At 42.5% G+C, this 16,996-nt stretch overlaps 1 protein-coding gene across 7 annotated transcripts; it reads right to left on the reverse strand.

Moving 5' to 3' along the window:
• Positions 1-744: 744 nt before the first annotated feature.
• LOC133504991 (FH2 domain-containing protein 1-like) lies at positions 745-16,551 on the reverse strand. Of its 7 annotated transcripts, XM_061827772.1 has the most exons (16): positions 16,416-16,551; positions 15,607-15,691; positions 15,145-15,220; positions 14,906-15,060; positions 13,215-13,491; positions 11,099-11,574; positions 9,512-9,573; positions 7,964-8,066; positions 7,434-7,519; positions 7,237-7,337; positions 7,081-7,151; positions 6,884-6,991; positions 6,735-6,805; positions 5,622-5,739; positions 5,369-5,533; positions 745-3,657 (listed from the first exon to the last, which is right to left on the reverse strand). In XM_061827772.1, the coding sequence occupies exons 6-16, from the start codon at positions 11,417-11,419 to the stop codon at positions 2,515-2,517; spliced, it is 2,349 nt and encodes a 782-aa protein (XP_061683756.1). In that variant the 5' UTR covers positions 11,420-11,574; positions 13,215-13,491; positions 14,906-15,060; positions 15,145-15,220; positions 15,607-15,691; positions 16,416-16,551; the 3' UTR covers positions 745-2,514. The 7 variants fall into 7 exon arrangements, with proteins under 7 accessions (XP_061683756.1, XP_061683759.1, XP_061683755.1 ...); XM_061827775.1 differs by lacking the exon at positions 14,906-15,060 and having other exon boundaries at positions 15,145-15,215; XM_061827771.1 differs by lacking the exon at positions 14,906-15,060.
• Between the last annotated feature and the right edge of the window lie 445 nt (positions 16,552-16,996).

Genomic DNA, 16,996 nt, shown 5'->3' on the forward strand with positions numbered 1-16,996 from the left:
TTGCTTTAAAATTCCACCCAGCGAGTCCACCTTAAAAGGACAAAGGATTGGGTTTATTACATTTTAGGCCGAAGGAAGGAGTGGCGATATAAAAACCAAAAAAAAAATAAGAAGAGTCATCCAAGGGGGAAGGGGGGTCGCATTCCTCTCGGAAGCTTTAATAATTAAGAAATCATATTCCAAGGTTGCACAGGCCATTAAGATGAAGACAAGCAAAAAAAAAAAAAAACTAAACACTTTTCTCGTGCAGTCAAGGCAGCTGCGTGATTGTTTTGGGGGTGGGGCGCACTCACTCATCTTCCGTTTGCCAGTCGGCCGTCTCCCGTTGCCATGGAGACTGCCTCCACACCGGGGCACCGACAACATGGCTGCCGCAGTCTGGCACAGCTCAGACCGCACAGATGAAGTGAAGGTGACATTTAACAACCTTCGTCACAGCGTGCGTTTCATTAGGTACACGTCGAGGTCCAATACAAAAGATGGAAAAAAAGATAAAATTGTCCCTTCAGAAAGGCACAATGTTTACGTTGGCAAAAAGAACAATGATATTTGCAATGGGCGTGTTTCTTTCATCAAATAGCTTTCAAATTTGCCTCAGAGTGCTAGCTAGCTAGCCCAAAATAATGTCAGCATTTTTTCCGGCTTCTGATTGGTTGATCAGAGCAAGCTAAAAACAAAAAAAAATTATAAATCAGTAGCGGTCCCCACACATTCACACATTCAATCATCAGCATCTGGTGAGTATGAGATATTTTATTATTTTACATTTCTGTCACATAATCACGTAAAAAATTGATTTTGATTTGCTTCAGGTTTACACGGCACAGATGTGTAACGTCACATGGCGCTTTCATATAGTGGTGATGGTGATTGTTAAAATGGATTATGAAGAAGCTGCCTGCCACTTTTCAGGAAAATGGTTGCGCAGACACTGAACAAACATGATTTGCCTATTGTTAAAATAGAACACGTAACGGGATGGAGCCACCAAATGTGCCAATGGACAATGTTGGACATTAGACACCGGCTGGCAAGACCAGCGGCTGCACGGGAAAAAGTTGACGTCAGCTGATCACCAGGTGCTTGCTTGCTTTTTTTTTTTTGCGACAGCACTGCACCGCTCGCCTGAATTTGACAGACCGCCTTTGTAACACTGACCCATTTAAGCCCCACTAACACCCTCCCCAATCCCCCCTAACAAAGAAAAACAAAAAACAAAGACTGGATTATGGGATAGCAGCAACTCATCTGATGACATCAGTGGAGAACAATACGAAGATAGCAAATGAAACTGATTAAGAACAATTATAACTGGATGCCTGAGGTCCAAAAAAAAACCCCATAAAGCACTTACTTTCCTAGGGTTCAGCATGCACTCCAATAAATAACATGGATTTAATAATGGTTTTACACAAATGACAACTCCACGATGAAACCACCTTGTCTTGGGTTCGAAACAGTCATGAACACATCTTCCCATAACATGCTGCCATCTACTGGAAAGACTCACAAAGCGGCCAACGACGCAACACCGAGCACATTTCCCAACTGAGGTTGACTGAAAGTTGCACATTTCCTGTTCATCCAAGGTAGAAAGCAGCCGAAAGCAGAGAAGCCCAGGGGCATTCCCAAAGACTTCCCAGACCGTCCGGGAGGCTGCTGTCAACATCATCCTCTCCACCAACCTCCATTTTGGCCTTGTGCCGTCTCTTCAGCGCCACTCTCAACACCCGGAATCTTCTCTTAAATCTCTTCTCATCTCATTCCCCTCCACACTTGCAAATTCTTCTATCACATTAACACACTTGACACCTCCCGCCACACGTTCCAAGCTGCTTGCCTGTCCCACCTACCATCTCTTTCTTCGTAACATGTCCTGTAATCTTCTGGCATTTCTAGCTGCCACATCGAACAGCCGCATGCAGCACCGCAGTTCCTCTCTGGGTAACCTGTAATAAACTTCCCATCGACCTACAAAGACACAATGCAAATCCTTCTGACCTACTCAGTTCCTCACAAATACTCACTTCTGTCCTGACTCGAACTTCTACTTTTCCCCATAACTTCCTTGTATGGCTCATCAGATTCGTTCCTCTATGGTTGTAGCAGTTTCTGCTCTGTCTGTGTTGTTTGAGATGTATTCTCAAATTGCCACGAAAGATATCTCACCTGTCCCAAAAACTGATTTCAGACACTAGTAACTATCATCCCCTTTCTCCAGCCACTACCAACAGCTCAGGGCCATAAACATAATGAAAATTTTCCCGTAGCTTGATCAAACAGCCAAAACGTTTTACAGTGCAGTTAGTCAGAAAATTTGATCCTAATGTGGAGCCATACAAAAGAATAATCTCTTTGTGTTCAACTCAACAGGCCCAGATTTCATCTGAAGTAAATACATTTTTGTGGAAATTCAGACCAAATCATCATTATTTCACGTGACACTTTTCTTTGGTGGTGTGCGTTGAGATATTTATATGATAAAATATGTGCCCCGGCTTGGGAAACACCCCACTACACGTCGGTGCCGACACCTTGCTGGGTGGTCTCTGTGCTAGTCTGCAGTCTCCCAATATCGCCGAGGCGCTTCAAAAAACCATAAAACAGTCCGGAAGATTCCGGCGTGCTCCACGAACTCTCGGGCGGAACAGTTTCACCGTTTTCCCCGTGGCCTTGCTCCTTGTCTTGGCCCATGGGAGCAAGGTTCTTGGTGGATTGAGAGCCTTGTTTTTGAGGTAGGTCAGTAAAGTCAAACACTTGCTTGGACTTGCATGCAGTCTTCTGGTCCGTGTCTGTGGCTGCAGAGACGGGAACCCACACCTCGTCCTCGTCGTCAATCTCCTCCTTCTTCTTGACTTTCATGGGTAGCGTGTGTCGGCGAGGAATGTCACAGTTCGAGGAAGGCGGAGAGCTGAGCAACAATCTGACCAATTCCTCGTTTGTCGGGTCTCCGGGGTACCGGTCACTCTCCATGTCGAAAGTCCGCCGGCGGCTCAGCGCGCCCCTCTTCCTGGGGGATTTGGGGGTTTCGACAGAAAACTCTGCAGAGGAGATGCTGCTCTGGCTATTCTGGTAGAGCAAAACCTTCTTCGAGGCTTCACGCAATTTCTGAGCTTCTTCCTCGTTATTGTCCTGGAGATCGTCGTCGTCAATGTCCGTGGCGGCGGAGAACGATCGAGCTGAGGAGGAAATGCTAGGAGTCCTGCTGCTCGATTCTCCAACAGCAGAAAGTACGATCTCCCCTCCCTGATCCTTTTCCGACACAACATCCGTCTCGCTGTCTGAGCTGTCCGCTTGCTGGTGGGGAGTTTTGGCGAGTTCCACAGCCGAATTCCACTCTTTTTTCCTTTCTGTGACACTTGCCTGTGGGGGTCCTACCCCTTTTAGCCTAGGGAAGTCCGCTTGAGACGAAATCTCCGAAAGGCTCCCCGACTGAGGGCTGCCGTTCACAGGGCTGCCGTGAGTGGACGAGGGTCGTCCCGACCGTCTCCGCTGGAGCCGGTTGGTCAGAAAGTTTTGGAGGATGGACTCTAAAGCGATCCCCTCCATTTCTTTGTCTCTGACTGAACAGGTGGCTGTGGATCTGCGCTTGGCGGGACTCTGCAGGCGGTTTCGGTGTCGTCGTTTCACCTCTGCCACCTCCCGGGCTGTGTTTTCCTGCAGGAAAAGGCAAACGCAAATGAATCAATTAGCAAAAGTGGAATCAAGGCAACTGGAGCTTATTTGGTTGCTGAAGAAAGGCGAGTTCTACATTTTTGATTTGGAATCCCAATAATTATGTCTCTGCTGGGTGCAAGAGTGGTTGTTGTTGTTGTTATTGTTGATGGGAAGTGTTAATGGTAGACGACCATTTTTATAAAACTGGTCAGTCACATGCAACACTCCTTCTAATTTTTGATATGTCTGAGCAAAAACGCTAAGCCCGTGAGCGCCCACTTTGACCACCGTGAGCAAAGCAGGCGTATGCTCTGTGGTCAGATCGGTGTAATCCATTGAAGTCACATGCCTCATTAAAAGATTCAGATTACAGCATTTACATTACCATCAGAAAATTTTAAGAACAATTTCATTTGTGTTTATGCAAACTTGCAATGAAAATGTCAACAACCAAAAAAAATACATTGCTAACCAAACCAAGCCAACTACGAACGGTAAATTTGAAATGTTGCTTCCAACTTTGTTTCATTTATCATTTTTTCACAATGATATCCCCGTCTGTTTTTCTCGGTGAAAACTGAATTATTACTTGCAGAATATCTTTAGCAATGCATGTTGAAAGATGAATGATGCTACCAAACAGTTTTAAAGTTAACGTTATTAGGTCTCCTATTTTTAAAATACAGAATTAGTTTGTATTGTCTGTGCTTACATCCTCTATCAGGTTGCGCCAAGATGGATATTTAACATTATACACCATCTCATCCTGTACTTTCCACTTTGGCTTCAGACCAGACCTTTTTTTACTCAAAAAAGAGACAATCTTGTCCAGTTTTACCACATTTTCTTCTTCATTATTATTATTATTATTATTATTATTATTATTATTATTATTATTATTACTATTGTTCACATACTCCGACATTCATTAAAGCAACAGGATTCCTTTTCTTTTTTTTTCTTTTTTTTACTTTTGCCATTATTATCTAGATTAAGCATAAGCAGCATGTCTAACTCGTCTTTGCTCTACGTCTAACTAAAGCACCGGTGGTGGGCAGTGTTTGTAATTATGAGTGTATCCCTTTAAGAGCAGGAGGTGGGCGGTGTCAAGTAAACAAGGAAGTAGTGTGTGGCATGGTGTGGCAGGGCATCAGCTTCTTAGAGACTCAGCTGTGGTTCACTGCGCTGGATCGGTTTTCATGCGCGCTGAGCGTGCGCTGCAAGTGCGCAAATGCGCAGGTGTGCAGCTTAGAGAGAACGTTGGTCACATGGCTTGTGGCAAAACTGCTCATTAGCTGCTGCTTCTCTTATGGAGTGAGACAATCTTTGGGGAAGAGACAGCAAAATGTTGGAAACAGAGGAGAAGTGATGCCATAAACGTTGTCCTCAGTTTATAAAGGGCCTTTCAAGTTTGGGATCGGTGGCTTGTCTACACCACTTTCGGTTCTCTCTGCCTATGATTTGGACATTAATGCAAATAAACGGATGACTCTGGACTACTTGTTATGCCATTCTGTGTGTGGGGGGCGAAAATTCCAAATTACAACTGGAGAAGGTTTTTGAATTAGAGTTGAAAAGCCTTCGACGGTTAAACAAAGTCAGGTTAACTCAACATTTGCAGATCTCACTGATTTGAGAATCAACATGGACATGTTCAGGAATAGAGCGTGAAGCTCAGCCTTTTTCTAACACGTCAGAACACGGACCTAACCTGTACGGCTCGCAGAAACCTCTCACAGAAGGAGTCGAAGATTGAGCAACACTCCTCCAGTCTGAACTTGCTGGGGTCCTCGCAAAAGTACTGCGCCACAGAGTCGCTGGTAGACTGAAGTACCTGGAGATCACGTTCCACCTCATCCAAGCAGGTCTCAGCATCCTGAGAATATTCCAGAACAACGCTTAGCAGCCTGGCAGAGGCCCCGCTTTTGATAGCAGTGAAGGAATCCAACAGAGGTCTTCCTCACCTTAAGGAAATCCTCCATCTGAACCCTGAGGTCTTCCTGCTTCAAAGTATTCGCTTTGGCGTCGTTCACTTTTTTGACTTGTCGGTCAAACTCTGTTTCAATGTCACTTTGATTGATTCTGAAAACCAAAATGCAGAAACGTACAATTATAACTAATAAACTGATGGACCTATTTTCATTGTCAAATGGTTGAACTGCAAAATGATGGGTTGAAAATGGCAATTTCCAATCGGCGTTGTGACAAAAATCAAGAATGTTTTGTACTTTTATTTCGAAAATAAGTACAGTAAAAAACTAAAATGTTTGTAGTGTATGTGTGTGGTGGTGGTGGTGAGGGAGTAATCAGTTTTATCTATCTTTTCATTGTAGAAGCATGCAACACAATTTCTTTTTGCAAAAAAAAAAAAAAAAAAACAATTTTTGCCAAAAACAAGTACAATGGTGTAGTAATTTAAATTGAAAGCCTGCATTGCAACAAAAATGCATCAGAACAATGCAATAAATCATCCCATGATGGCTCAACAAACCCCTCACATCCATTCGGGCACGTTGTGATTGGTCCGCAGCTTCAAGCGAGAGACATTCGCGTTCCTCATTACATCGCCAATAATATACGTTTCATCACACACGTGATGCACTTGCTGACATTTAACAGACTGTCCAATAAATTGAATTAAAGTGTGTGACATTTAGTCTTTCGTATCGGCCAGAAAGGTCACCAAAAGTGCACGGTGGTGTCTGGCATGTACGGTGCCTCAACCAGCACGTGGGACAGTTCACTTGAGCTTCATCGAGCTCCAGACGTCGCATGACTGATCCCCGTGCATTAGCACACACAACTACAGACTTTATATTAAATATTCCTTTGTTTTTCTTGCTGTCATATTGTTGAACGGCACCCATTCGATTGAAACAGCCAAAAGATTTAAAAACAAATTGTTTCAATTAATGTCAAAATTGAAATATAGGCTTATCTTCTATTTCGGGATCATTTTTTTATATCTGATTCCCCTGGCGTCAGTGCCTCGCCGATCATGAACCTCACCGCATGCCACTCGTTGGCTGGTTCATAAATCATGCTCGGTATGATGGGGAATTAAAACGTGTATTTACCTCGCAGCGTCTTTAATGTGTGCAAGATGTTTGGGAAAGTCGAGCAGCGCCACATCAGCATTCTGAGCTTGCTGTCGGAAAGAAACCGCACGAAGACCAAACATAAACAAATGTTTGATGACTCGGTGAAAGCGACGCAGTCCACTTGCCATCACGACGTAGTGCATGAGATTCATCCCGGGTTTGTTTGCTTTGGTGTCCACCAACTTGAGCAGGGAGGCCATCCGGAAACCCACGGCGCTGCCCGCGTAGCCGCCCTGTCGTCCGAACGAGTCAAGCTCACATACACAAGCAAACAACGTACACTGCCAATCGAGCATTCGCGACCACAGACAAACTCACTCACGGCGTTCATGTAATTTCCAGTTTTCAGGACCAGGCGAATGACTGCGTGCAGACTGTCGGAATCCAAAAGCTCTTAGAAAATAAACACAAAAGAGTTCGGTAAACTTGCCCAAAGAATTAGTCGAACGGGAAAAAAAAAGAGAAAAAAATCGAGTACCATTTCCAGCAGCTTTCAAAGTGTCAATAAAACCTCTCATTTCAGACATGAAGGGGAAAAACTCATCCTTGAGAACCAAGCTACTCAGACGCTCCTCGTACCTGACACACACACACACACACACACACGCACGATTTAATAATAAACCCTCTTCCGATCAATAGAAAGAACACGTGGAGAACCAGCAGGGCTCTCACCCGGGGATCTGGACCAACATCCGCATGAACAGGTCTGCATCCGGCAAGGCCGACTGGTTGCCATCAAATTTAAGCAGCTCCTTGACCTGCAAAAATGGAAGTTTTTGTAACATATTTGGTAAGTCTTGCAGTTCTTTGTTGTGTTGACACTTTTTAACGCACGAGTACAGTCTTGCAGTTCTGTATTATACTTGGGCTTTAGTACAGGTTAAAAATATATAGTAATAACCAATTCATATACTTCATAAGGTAAAACATTCTGTAATGTACTTAGATCAGAAAAACACTATTTATAAGCAATGAGCATATCAATGTTAAAACGTTGGTTTTGTGGTTCTTTATTTACTTAAAACACTTTCTAAAGTCATTATAGAACATTTTTCTTCATGAAGGAAAACATTTTGCAATGCACTGTACTTTGATCAGAAGAATTTCTGTGTGCCCGATTATTAATGGTTAACAAGGTCTTTTGAGATACAATAGTGCTGTCAGTTGTGTATCCATCGAGGTGAAAAAGGAGTTGCGGGTACCTCGTCGTCATCTGGCAGCAGTTTACACAGTTCCCGAAGTTTCCCGGGACCGAAGCCCCGGCCGTTCCCCGCTCTGATGTCCTCAATCATGTCGGTCACAGGCCTGTGGATGGAGGAGCACAGACAGAAAGAAAGAAAGAAAGAAAGTAAGAAAGAAAGAAAGAAAGAAAGAAAGAAAGATGGATGTTCACTACTCGTGTCACGCTCATTACACCGGCAATTGGCTTTTATTCAGGTTGGACCGCTTCAAAAGACTCATTGCACCAGCAAGCCTCAACAAGTGAGCTTCGAGAAATAACCATCTTATTAGAATCCGCACAAAATACAGAGATACTTTGACAATATTGAGTTCATGTTTTTCCTTAGGTGCTCCTTTTTTTCCACTGAAGTCTTCTTTTTTTTGGGCCTTTTTCGCAAACACTTTTCATGGAGAACGGTGACCAGTTTCGTAATTATTATAACAATTACCGTAATTTTCGGAGTATAGAGCGCACCTGATTATAAGCCCCACCCAGTACATTTTTAAAGGAAAACGCATTTTGTACATACACAGGCCGCACCTGATTAAAAGCCGCATGTGCCCACACTGAAACATGAGATATTTACAAACAAAGACGGTACACAGAAAGAGTTTTCAAAGTTTTAAGAATATACCTTAGCTTTTCTTTCCAAACAGTGCCTGTGAAGCGGCAGTAACACAGCAGCAACACGCTAGCACAGCGCTAACAGGGCCGGTTAAAAAAAAAAAAAAACATACTGGTACAAGTCACAGAGACACGGCAGTAACGCAGCAGCAACAGGCTCGGACAGCGCTAACAGGGATGGTTAAAAAAAAAAAAACGACATACCGATAAAAATCACTGAAACACGGCAGTAACACAGCAGCAACACGCTAGGACAGCGCTAACAGGGCCGGCTAAAAAAAACATACCAGTAAAAGTCACTTCCTCGGCACATATATTCCACCAGTCTCACTCTTCCCTTTTCTGCTCGAATGCCCCCTTGCGGCCGTTAGAAAAAAAGCACAAATTAGCCGCATCACCGCATAAGTGACAGGGTTGAAAGCGTGTGAAAAAAGTTGCAGTTTATATGCTGGAAATTATGGTAAATTTCATTCATTGTTTTGGCTGGGGTTGTAGCCTATATTCACTCCTGCTTCAGTATACTAGATATTGTTGTACTACTCTCAAAGTACTTCACATCTCTCATATCTGCCTAATCTTAGCACACACCTCCTCAGGACATGAATGAAAAACCTGGGAAAAATCAAGAGTGTGTAAATATTTAGAGGCATTGTTTGACCTCAAAAGCCGTCAATGGCAGCGAATGTGTTTTAAACACCTCGCTGCTATGGCAACAACACTGTTCCTGTGTTGCTTTCCGTGAAGTATACGATGTGCAATACACACGCACACAATAGCCTTCAGCAACACATTTATCGTCTAAACTAGATCACGCCTGCCGGGACACGCACGCGTGACGCAGTCGCATGTGTTGTGTTACGCTGTGTGCTATCGTTGCGCAAAGTTACCGTTGCGAGCGTCTCACCGTCTGAACTGTTTGAGGAAAATGCCGATGTTCATGCTCCGCTTGGCGCTGAGGATGGAGACCTGAGGAAAGAATGAGGGATTATTTGGACACTGTTGGCTTCAAAGATCAGCTATCGGACAGGCGTAACTTGCCACCTTTGTGGCTCAAGTGCTGCCTCCGTGAGTGAAAATTTGCCCGTCCATTTTATTTCCTACAGCCCCTTCGCATTCACGCCAATGGAAATTTGAGAGGTTTCAGTGAGTCGCATAGCAATATGGTGAAGAGGATCTCATTTGTATGATTTCATTTCAGGGACAAGTCTCAAAATGGGTTGAAAATATTTTTAACACTTGATCCTTGAAGTATGGGACAAAAACATATCACGCATGTTAAAGGGACACCGGGAAACTGTTTTAAATTGTGAGAGGGCGAAAAAAAGTAAAATATGTATCGTTTAGAAAAGTGTGCTCAACTTGACTAAACGCTCTCATACACAACAACCTTCCTTGAGCAAACACACACACTGTATGATGAGATAAAATTCCTGAAACATTAGACAATACTATGTTTGCCTCAGCATTTTATAGCCTCAGAGCATGTGCGGAGGTTTTATAAGGTGCATTTTGTACTTTACTCATCTACTGTATTGCATTTGGTGGTCTTCTGAGAGTTTCCAGAAAAAAATGGTTCAGTTATGCTTTGATTGTTTTTATCTCAATTTAATTTTTCAATTCAGCCAACAGTGAACGCCCACTCATCCTGGAGGATACGTTCCAGACACGACTGGCACAAGCCAAAGAGATGAATTAAATACTAATAATCGAAATAGGACTCTACAGTCTTGCACTCTATTTAAAAAGTACAGTAATAATATAATCATAAATGGATCAGCTGGTAAAGCATTGGCCTCACAGTTCTGAGGACCCGGGTTCCATCCCGGCCCCGCCTGTGTGGAGTTTGCATGTTCTCCCCGTGCCTGCGTGGGTTTTCTCCGGGCACTCCGGTTTCCTCCCACATCCCAAAAACATGCAACATTAATTGGACACTCTAAATTGCCCCTAGGTGTGATTCTGAGTGCAACTGTTTGTCTCTATGTGCCCTGTGATTGGTTTGGCAACCGGTTCAGGGTGTACCCCACCTCCTGCCCGTTGTCAGCTGGGATAGGCTGCAGCACTCCCCGCGACCCTCGTGAGGATAAGCGGCGAAGATAATGGGTGGATGGCAAATGTATTAAAGTGTTTATCTAACTTTCTTTTTTTTTTATTTCACATCATTTAAATTGAAAGTAAAGAATTTACATTTTTTTACCAATGTGAACTGAGCATGGCCCGATGTTCTGAATTTCACTGCTACCAATGAGCGAATTTGTAAATCAACTTTTTCTCATAGAAAACATTTTCTACGTAGAAAACAATCGACCGAGCAACAGGTAGCAACTCCCAAAACTCCAATATTCGGGCACTTACACAGTAAAGTACCACCAAGGTACTACCATATAATGTAAAACCTCATTTAAAGAAAAAAGCTATAAATTGCAGATTTCCAGTATAAAAGGATTTTCGAAAGAGAAAAGTTCCATTGAAAAATCAGCGAACATGCACTCACCAATTCCCCCGCAGAAGGCGCAGGCGGGCCGCCTGCGGCGAGTTGCAGCTGGTTCTGCTGTTGGGCCCGCTTGTGACTGAACAGCTCCTCCATGTGCTCCGTGTCCAGCTCGTAGTCGCCGTCCGGGCGATCCTCCGTCCAGATGTTGCGCTTGCCCATCACCGTGTGCTTGGGGATGGTCTCCCAGTTGAAGTTGCGCATCCGGGAGCGCCGACGCTCCAGTCTTGAGCCGCCCAGGCCGGGAGGCGGCGGCGGCGGAGGAGGGGGTGGCAGTAGAGGGGGTGGGGGAGGGGGTGGCAGTGGAGGATCACCGCGTTCCATCTTGATGGAGAGTTTTTGCCAACGTCAAGGCGCAGTCATGTTCTCAGCTGTGCACGCTGGCTGAAAAGAAGCCCGGCAGCAACAGCAATGATGTTTTTCTTTTCATTGGGCGTGACAGGTGTGTTCCAAATGGCAGTTTGTGTGACGCATGCATACTGGGGAAAAAAAAAGGAGGGGGCAGGGAGGCGGGGGGAGCATTACAATGGCGTTAGTAGAGCAAAGATATGCCATAAATCACCATATTGCTGTATCATTTAAGTGCATGGCTACTAAGCTTATTAGATCTTAACTCACTTACGTAGCACTACATAATAAGGGTACTTGAAAGTTTTGAACTATTTGTAATAAAAGGTTTTAGGTCATAGGCCACTGAATTTATATTTTTTCTGAGGTCTTTTGCGATTACAAAACAATAATGTAGAAGCTCCTCGTTATATTATAGGTAATAAAGTGACAGATTAACAGATTTGAACAAGTATTACTTGTTCAAGTATTGCGCATTTTAAAAGATCTTGAAAAAAAATTTAGCCAGAGAAATTTTTATTTTTTGTTACTGCAACTTATGGTTATCAGTGGCTAGATTTGCAATATTGGTACAGATTTTAGCAAGAAATTTATATAAATGTGATTTGCTTAAATGGGCCATGTAGACTTAAGTGCTGGGCCAGATCTGGCTCTCGGACCCTGTGTTTTACACCTATGATCTAAAGGGTTAATTCCAAAAGTGCTTAATGTCACCACGATGAGAGAACAACAACAACAACAATAAAATCTCCCTCAAAAGTCACGTAAAAACGTGTCATGCTATGTACGTCCGCAGTTTGGCAAATCTCGCCAAACTTCAGCTCAGTGAGCGGGTTACTATATAGAAGCACAACTTTTGGTGGAATTGCGACACAATCTAGTCATCAAAATATGATTGTTGCAACATGCAAGATTTGTTATGTATTTAGCATTATGAACAGTACCCAGTGCAGTACAATTTCTTTGCAATTTACTCTTTGCAAAAACTAACTTTCGCAGTGTTTGTCGAGGTTTGTTTTTCTAATAATCACAATGGCCTTCAGTGTTAAGAAACTAACCAATACCCAATTTATGTAAAGTACAGTACTTTGTGTGTTTCTTGTGAATTAGATGACGTAGGATTACTTCACAGAGGTCTCAGGGAAGTTGGAATCAATAGACCACTTCAACCTTTATACTGCTACTTTATTGGCGATAAATTGTTTTGGGCAGTAGTAGGAAATAAAGTCAAAATACTTTGTTACTGTACTTAAAAAAATTTCAGGTATCTGTACATTACCTTTCAAACAAAGGAAAGAAAATATGTTATTTTGATTGCATAGAGGTAGACACAGTGCTACCTAGTTCTTAACAGCATGCGACATGATGTGATTTTCTTCTCAGTCTGAGAACTATTACAGTAACTTGAAAATATATACTTTTTTATCTGTAGATATGTTTTTTTTATTGCAATAAGTTACCAAACTGAGTATTGTATATAATTGACAGTATTAAAATGAAATTTTACTTTATACATTTCGCTCTGCACTTTATTTTTATTTATGACAGGAGTCGAATCCATACTTCTACTCTGGAAGATGAAGTACAGAGTGTGAGTACTTTAGTCAGCTCTCAACATTATATGGGTGTTAACGTGTGTTGTGAGTTATTGGCTCAAAGATAACGTCAATAAATGTAACAAGGAGCAATAACATGACTAAATCCAATCAAAGGCCACGGAAGTGACTCACCAAGCAGTATTGATCAATCGTGTTGTAAAGCAGCAAGTCACCTTTGCTTTTTCTCCTTGGAAAATATGTCCTGGGTCCTACACTTGCAATTCCAGACTGGCTCCTCTCGTGCTGAAACTTGAAGAGTGTCACACCTTCTCTACCCTGCGTGGACAAGACCGCACCCGTGGAGAGAAGGCAGCGGAGGGAGTGTGCGCTCACCTTTCCAGGGAGGAGTACCTCTGGGATCACTTCTGGACCTCCCCAACTTGTTAAAACAGTGGTTGGACAGTGAGCGCTCGGGTGGATTTATGGACTCAAGCAATGTGATGAGTTGCACTTAAAAGATAGAGCAAAGGACATTGATTTGTTTTAAAGGCACAGACACAAACTCTTGCAATCATTAGGTGTCTTTCATCTAAGAGTGAATGCTTCGAGAAGGGAGATAATGCAGATGGAATCTTGCTGCCAGCCGGGATTTCAATCAAGAGGACACTTTGGCCGAAGTCCACGCGATGACTTGTTTGCTTACAATCACTTCACGGGGGACAAGTTCAAGATTTTCCATTCAATGAAGATTGACGCCAAACTCATTTGTCCGATCCAGTTGATGTGATTTGAATATGTCAATTAGGATAAATGCATTCATAAAGTCAGTCAAATAAACATTTTAGTAGTCTGAATAGAACTAGAGATTTTTGTACATTAAAAATAGCATGTTTATCCTCCAAACCGAAAAATTATGTTGACATGGCAGTTCCCATTTTTTCACTGTGAGAAATCATTTTTTTCCAAACAAAATTTAGCCAAAACGAACATTTCATTTTAAAAAAAAAGTAATAAACTTTAAATAAACCATAAAATATCACTATTTCAGTACAGTATGTATGTCCATTCCATCCATTTTCTTTGCCACTTATCCTCATGAGGGTCATGGGGAGTGATGGAGCCTATCCCAGCTGTCAAAGGGCAGGAGGCGGGGTACACCCTGAACTGGTTGCCAGCCACACTCATAATCACACCTAGGGGCAATTCAGTGTCCAATTTATGTTGCATGTTTTTGGAATGTGGGAGGAAACCGAAGTACCCGGAGGAAACCCACGCAGGCACAGGGAGAACATGAAAACACCACACAGGCGGGGCCGGGACTGAACCCGGGACCTCAGATCGATGAGGCCAACACTTTACCAGCTGATCCACCGTGCCGCCCACAGTATATACACAGTATGCTAAAACAACGATGGCCTTCTCTCAATTTATTCATAAATGTACTTCCCAAGCATGAAATCTATTTTGTTGCATGAATGACAAAAGGTGGATACAGTCTTGGGGTACACAGATTAGATGGACAAAACGAAATTAGTGATGGTCAATAATCATTTTCAGACCAATTAAATGAAACTGTAAAATGTAGTAACATTAAAAGTGTCTATGGTGTGCAGGAAATTGTAAAAAATAATAATAATAATAAAACAATAAAAAGGCAACAAACATCAGTTAAGAAGAGACTTTTAGCACAGTATTTACTTCTGAACCAATTTTATTCAAGAGTAAACTGAGGCCACCAGAAAAAGGAGTACTATAGCCAAGTGGAGACTGCGGAGTATCGCATGCGGCAGTATAAGACACAGCAAGAGGATGAGCCAAGACTAGCATTTTTATTTTGATTTTTGCTCATTTTCTAGCACCAGTGGTTTATTTACAACACCTGACTGGTACACACTATGAACATTAGAGGTGATCGAAATACTACCTCATAATATCTGCTTTTAGCCGGAGAAAATGAGACAGTTGGGAGCAGAGTTGATGACTGGTAGGTACTGAGTAGCAGGAAAGCGTCCGAATTTGTACTATGCTCTTTCTGCAAAGTTGTGACATCACTGATTCGAGTATATGATGTGCATGACACTGCAAAAAAACACGTAGTACAGAACATAATAGCCCGAAAGAGACGCACTAAATACGCTGTGGAGAGTGAGGGTCTGTTTTTACCTTGACAAATATTGAGATTGAGGCCAGCCCATAAGCACAGTGCTGCAGCGAAGTGGAGACCGTGGAGCGTCCTGAGCTAAGGCACAGCAACGGGGGGGTGAAGGTAAAGGTGGACAAAATGGGGTAGAACTACACAATATGACACAAATCAACGATGTCACGACTTGGCCGCAAAGATGTGACATCATTTGTGCCAGCGATGCCACTGGCCGGGCAACGAACACATCGGTCGAAGAGGGAATGATAACAAAAATGGTTGAGAATGAAGGTCTCCAAGAGGGGGGGGGGGTCAATTCGTGATAGATTCTCACAATTCTTGACAGTGTGCAGCCCCTTTCAGCTGCGAATAGCAGTACTTCCCTGTATACTGTACATTGCTGGAGACCCCAGCCAGCTACATTTTGTTGTTAGTTAGCTCAAGTGCTAGTGACAATACAATTAAAAATAAAAGTCAGCTCTCACCTTGATTTTGAGGATTGAAAGAAGTTTTTCAGAATTGCATCAAAACCCGAAATGCTGACTGGGACCGCCCGTGGAGTCTCTCATACTATAAGGTGTAGTCAAAAAGATGAAATGCTTTTAGGGGGTCAAAAACATTAGTACTGCAAAAAAAGAAAAAAAAAAAACAATTCTCTAAGAAAGTCAACCATAACTGTAATATATAAGTTTTAAGTATGTGGAAAAACTTGATTTTACCTCACATACAGGAAGTACAGTAATCTTGAATATACAAGACCAAAAAGCAATAGCAAACCTGCAATATCATAAACATATAATAAACAGTCATCCACTTCTGATACTTGCCAGTGAAGCCCCCTCTCCCCTGAGCCCCCAAACACACATTTGCTTCGACTGCTCATTCGAACGGAACAAAAACATCCAGGAGACTTTTATTTGCGAGTGCACCACAAGGACAAATACGTGAAAACATAACATTCTCATAGATTTATAAATGGGAGAAAACGAAGCAAAACAAAAAAAAGGAAGATGGACCAATGAATCCTTTCGTTTCAATCATGCCATTTGATGATTTGGCCGTTAAATTCATTGTCAACAGCCTGTAAACAGTCCGGTTATGACACTGCTGAAACAGCTCAGCAGGTCCCCAAAGCAGCAGTTGAAATGAACTATAGATTGCACACTAGGCAAGAGAGATTCACAATAATACACACAAAATATACATTATTGTCCCATCATTTTAAACGACAATTGAGGCAGCTATAACCACAAAAACAAATTAAAGCAGCGTTATTGCATGTATACATCTCTACCTGTGAATCTCTTCCGGGCGTCGACCTTAAAACGCTTGTGAGCATGCAGGCGGGTCATTCAGAGTTCTGCGATTGGAGCGGATTCATCAAACGTCGTTGCCGTGCTCTGCCCACGCGCGAAGGTGAAAAATCAAAAGTCTCACTGTTTGCGCGTCGTTCACCTGTCAAGTAGACCTGCTTAAAATTCACCCGCGAGCAGGCAAAATATCTACAAGTGTGTTTTTCGGAAGGAAGTGCCTCTTCTTCTCACTTCAAAATGGCAGACTTGCTGAGATGAAATGAAAATTTTGGTTTGGGCCTGAGAATCATAATAACAAAGCACTAATCGTGTGCAATCTGTAACATAAAGTATGATACAGTTCGCTGACAAACTCGTGTACTGTACTAAAATATATCAAAACAACAAAAAGACAAAATAAGGTGCCCGACAGCTATGTCTACGATAAAGCTCAATACTTTACATATTGTTATAAACATGGAAATGAATAGACTATCAAAAGATACCATGTGACTTAGCTAAAAAAAAAAAGATATAAATAAAACTTGTACCGATAATGTCGAAGAATTTAAAAAAAAAAAAA

The sequence above is a fragment of the Syngnathoides biaculeatus genome, chromosome 8 (assembly GCF_019802595.1).
Source record: "Syngnathoides biaculeatus isolate LvHL_M chromosome 8, ASM1980259v1, whole genome shotgun sequence".
Lineage (NCBI taxonomy): Eukaryota > Metazoa > Chordata > Actinopteri > Syngnathiformes > Syngnathidae > Syngnathoides > Syngnathoides biaculeatus.

Excerpts from the sequence above, each read along its gene's own strand:
- LOC133504991 (XM_061827775.1), bottom strand. The coding sequence starts at position 11,419 with ATGGAACGCGGTGATCCTCCACTGCCACCCCCTCCCCCACCCCCTCTA. Across the intron at positions 8,067-9,511 it reads TTCCTCAAACAGTTCAGACG|GCCTGTGACCGACATGATTG; the intron begins GTGAGACGCTCG and ends CTCCATCCACAG. Across the intron at positions 6,806-6,883 it reads TCATGCACTACGTCGTGATG|CAAGCTCAGAATGCTGATGT; the intron begins GCAAGTGGACTG and ends TCTTTCCGACAG.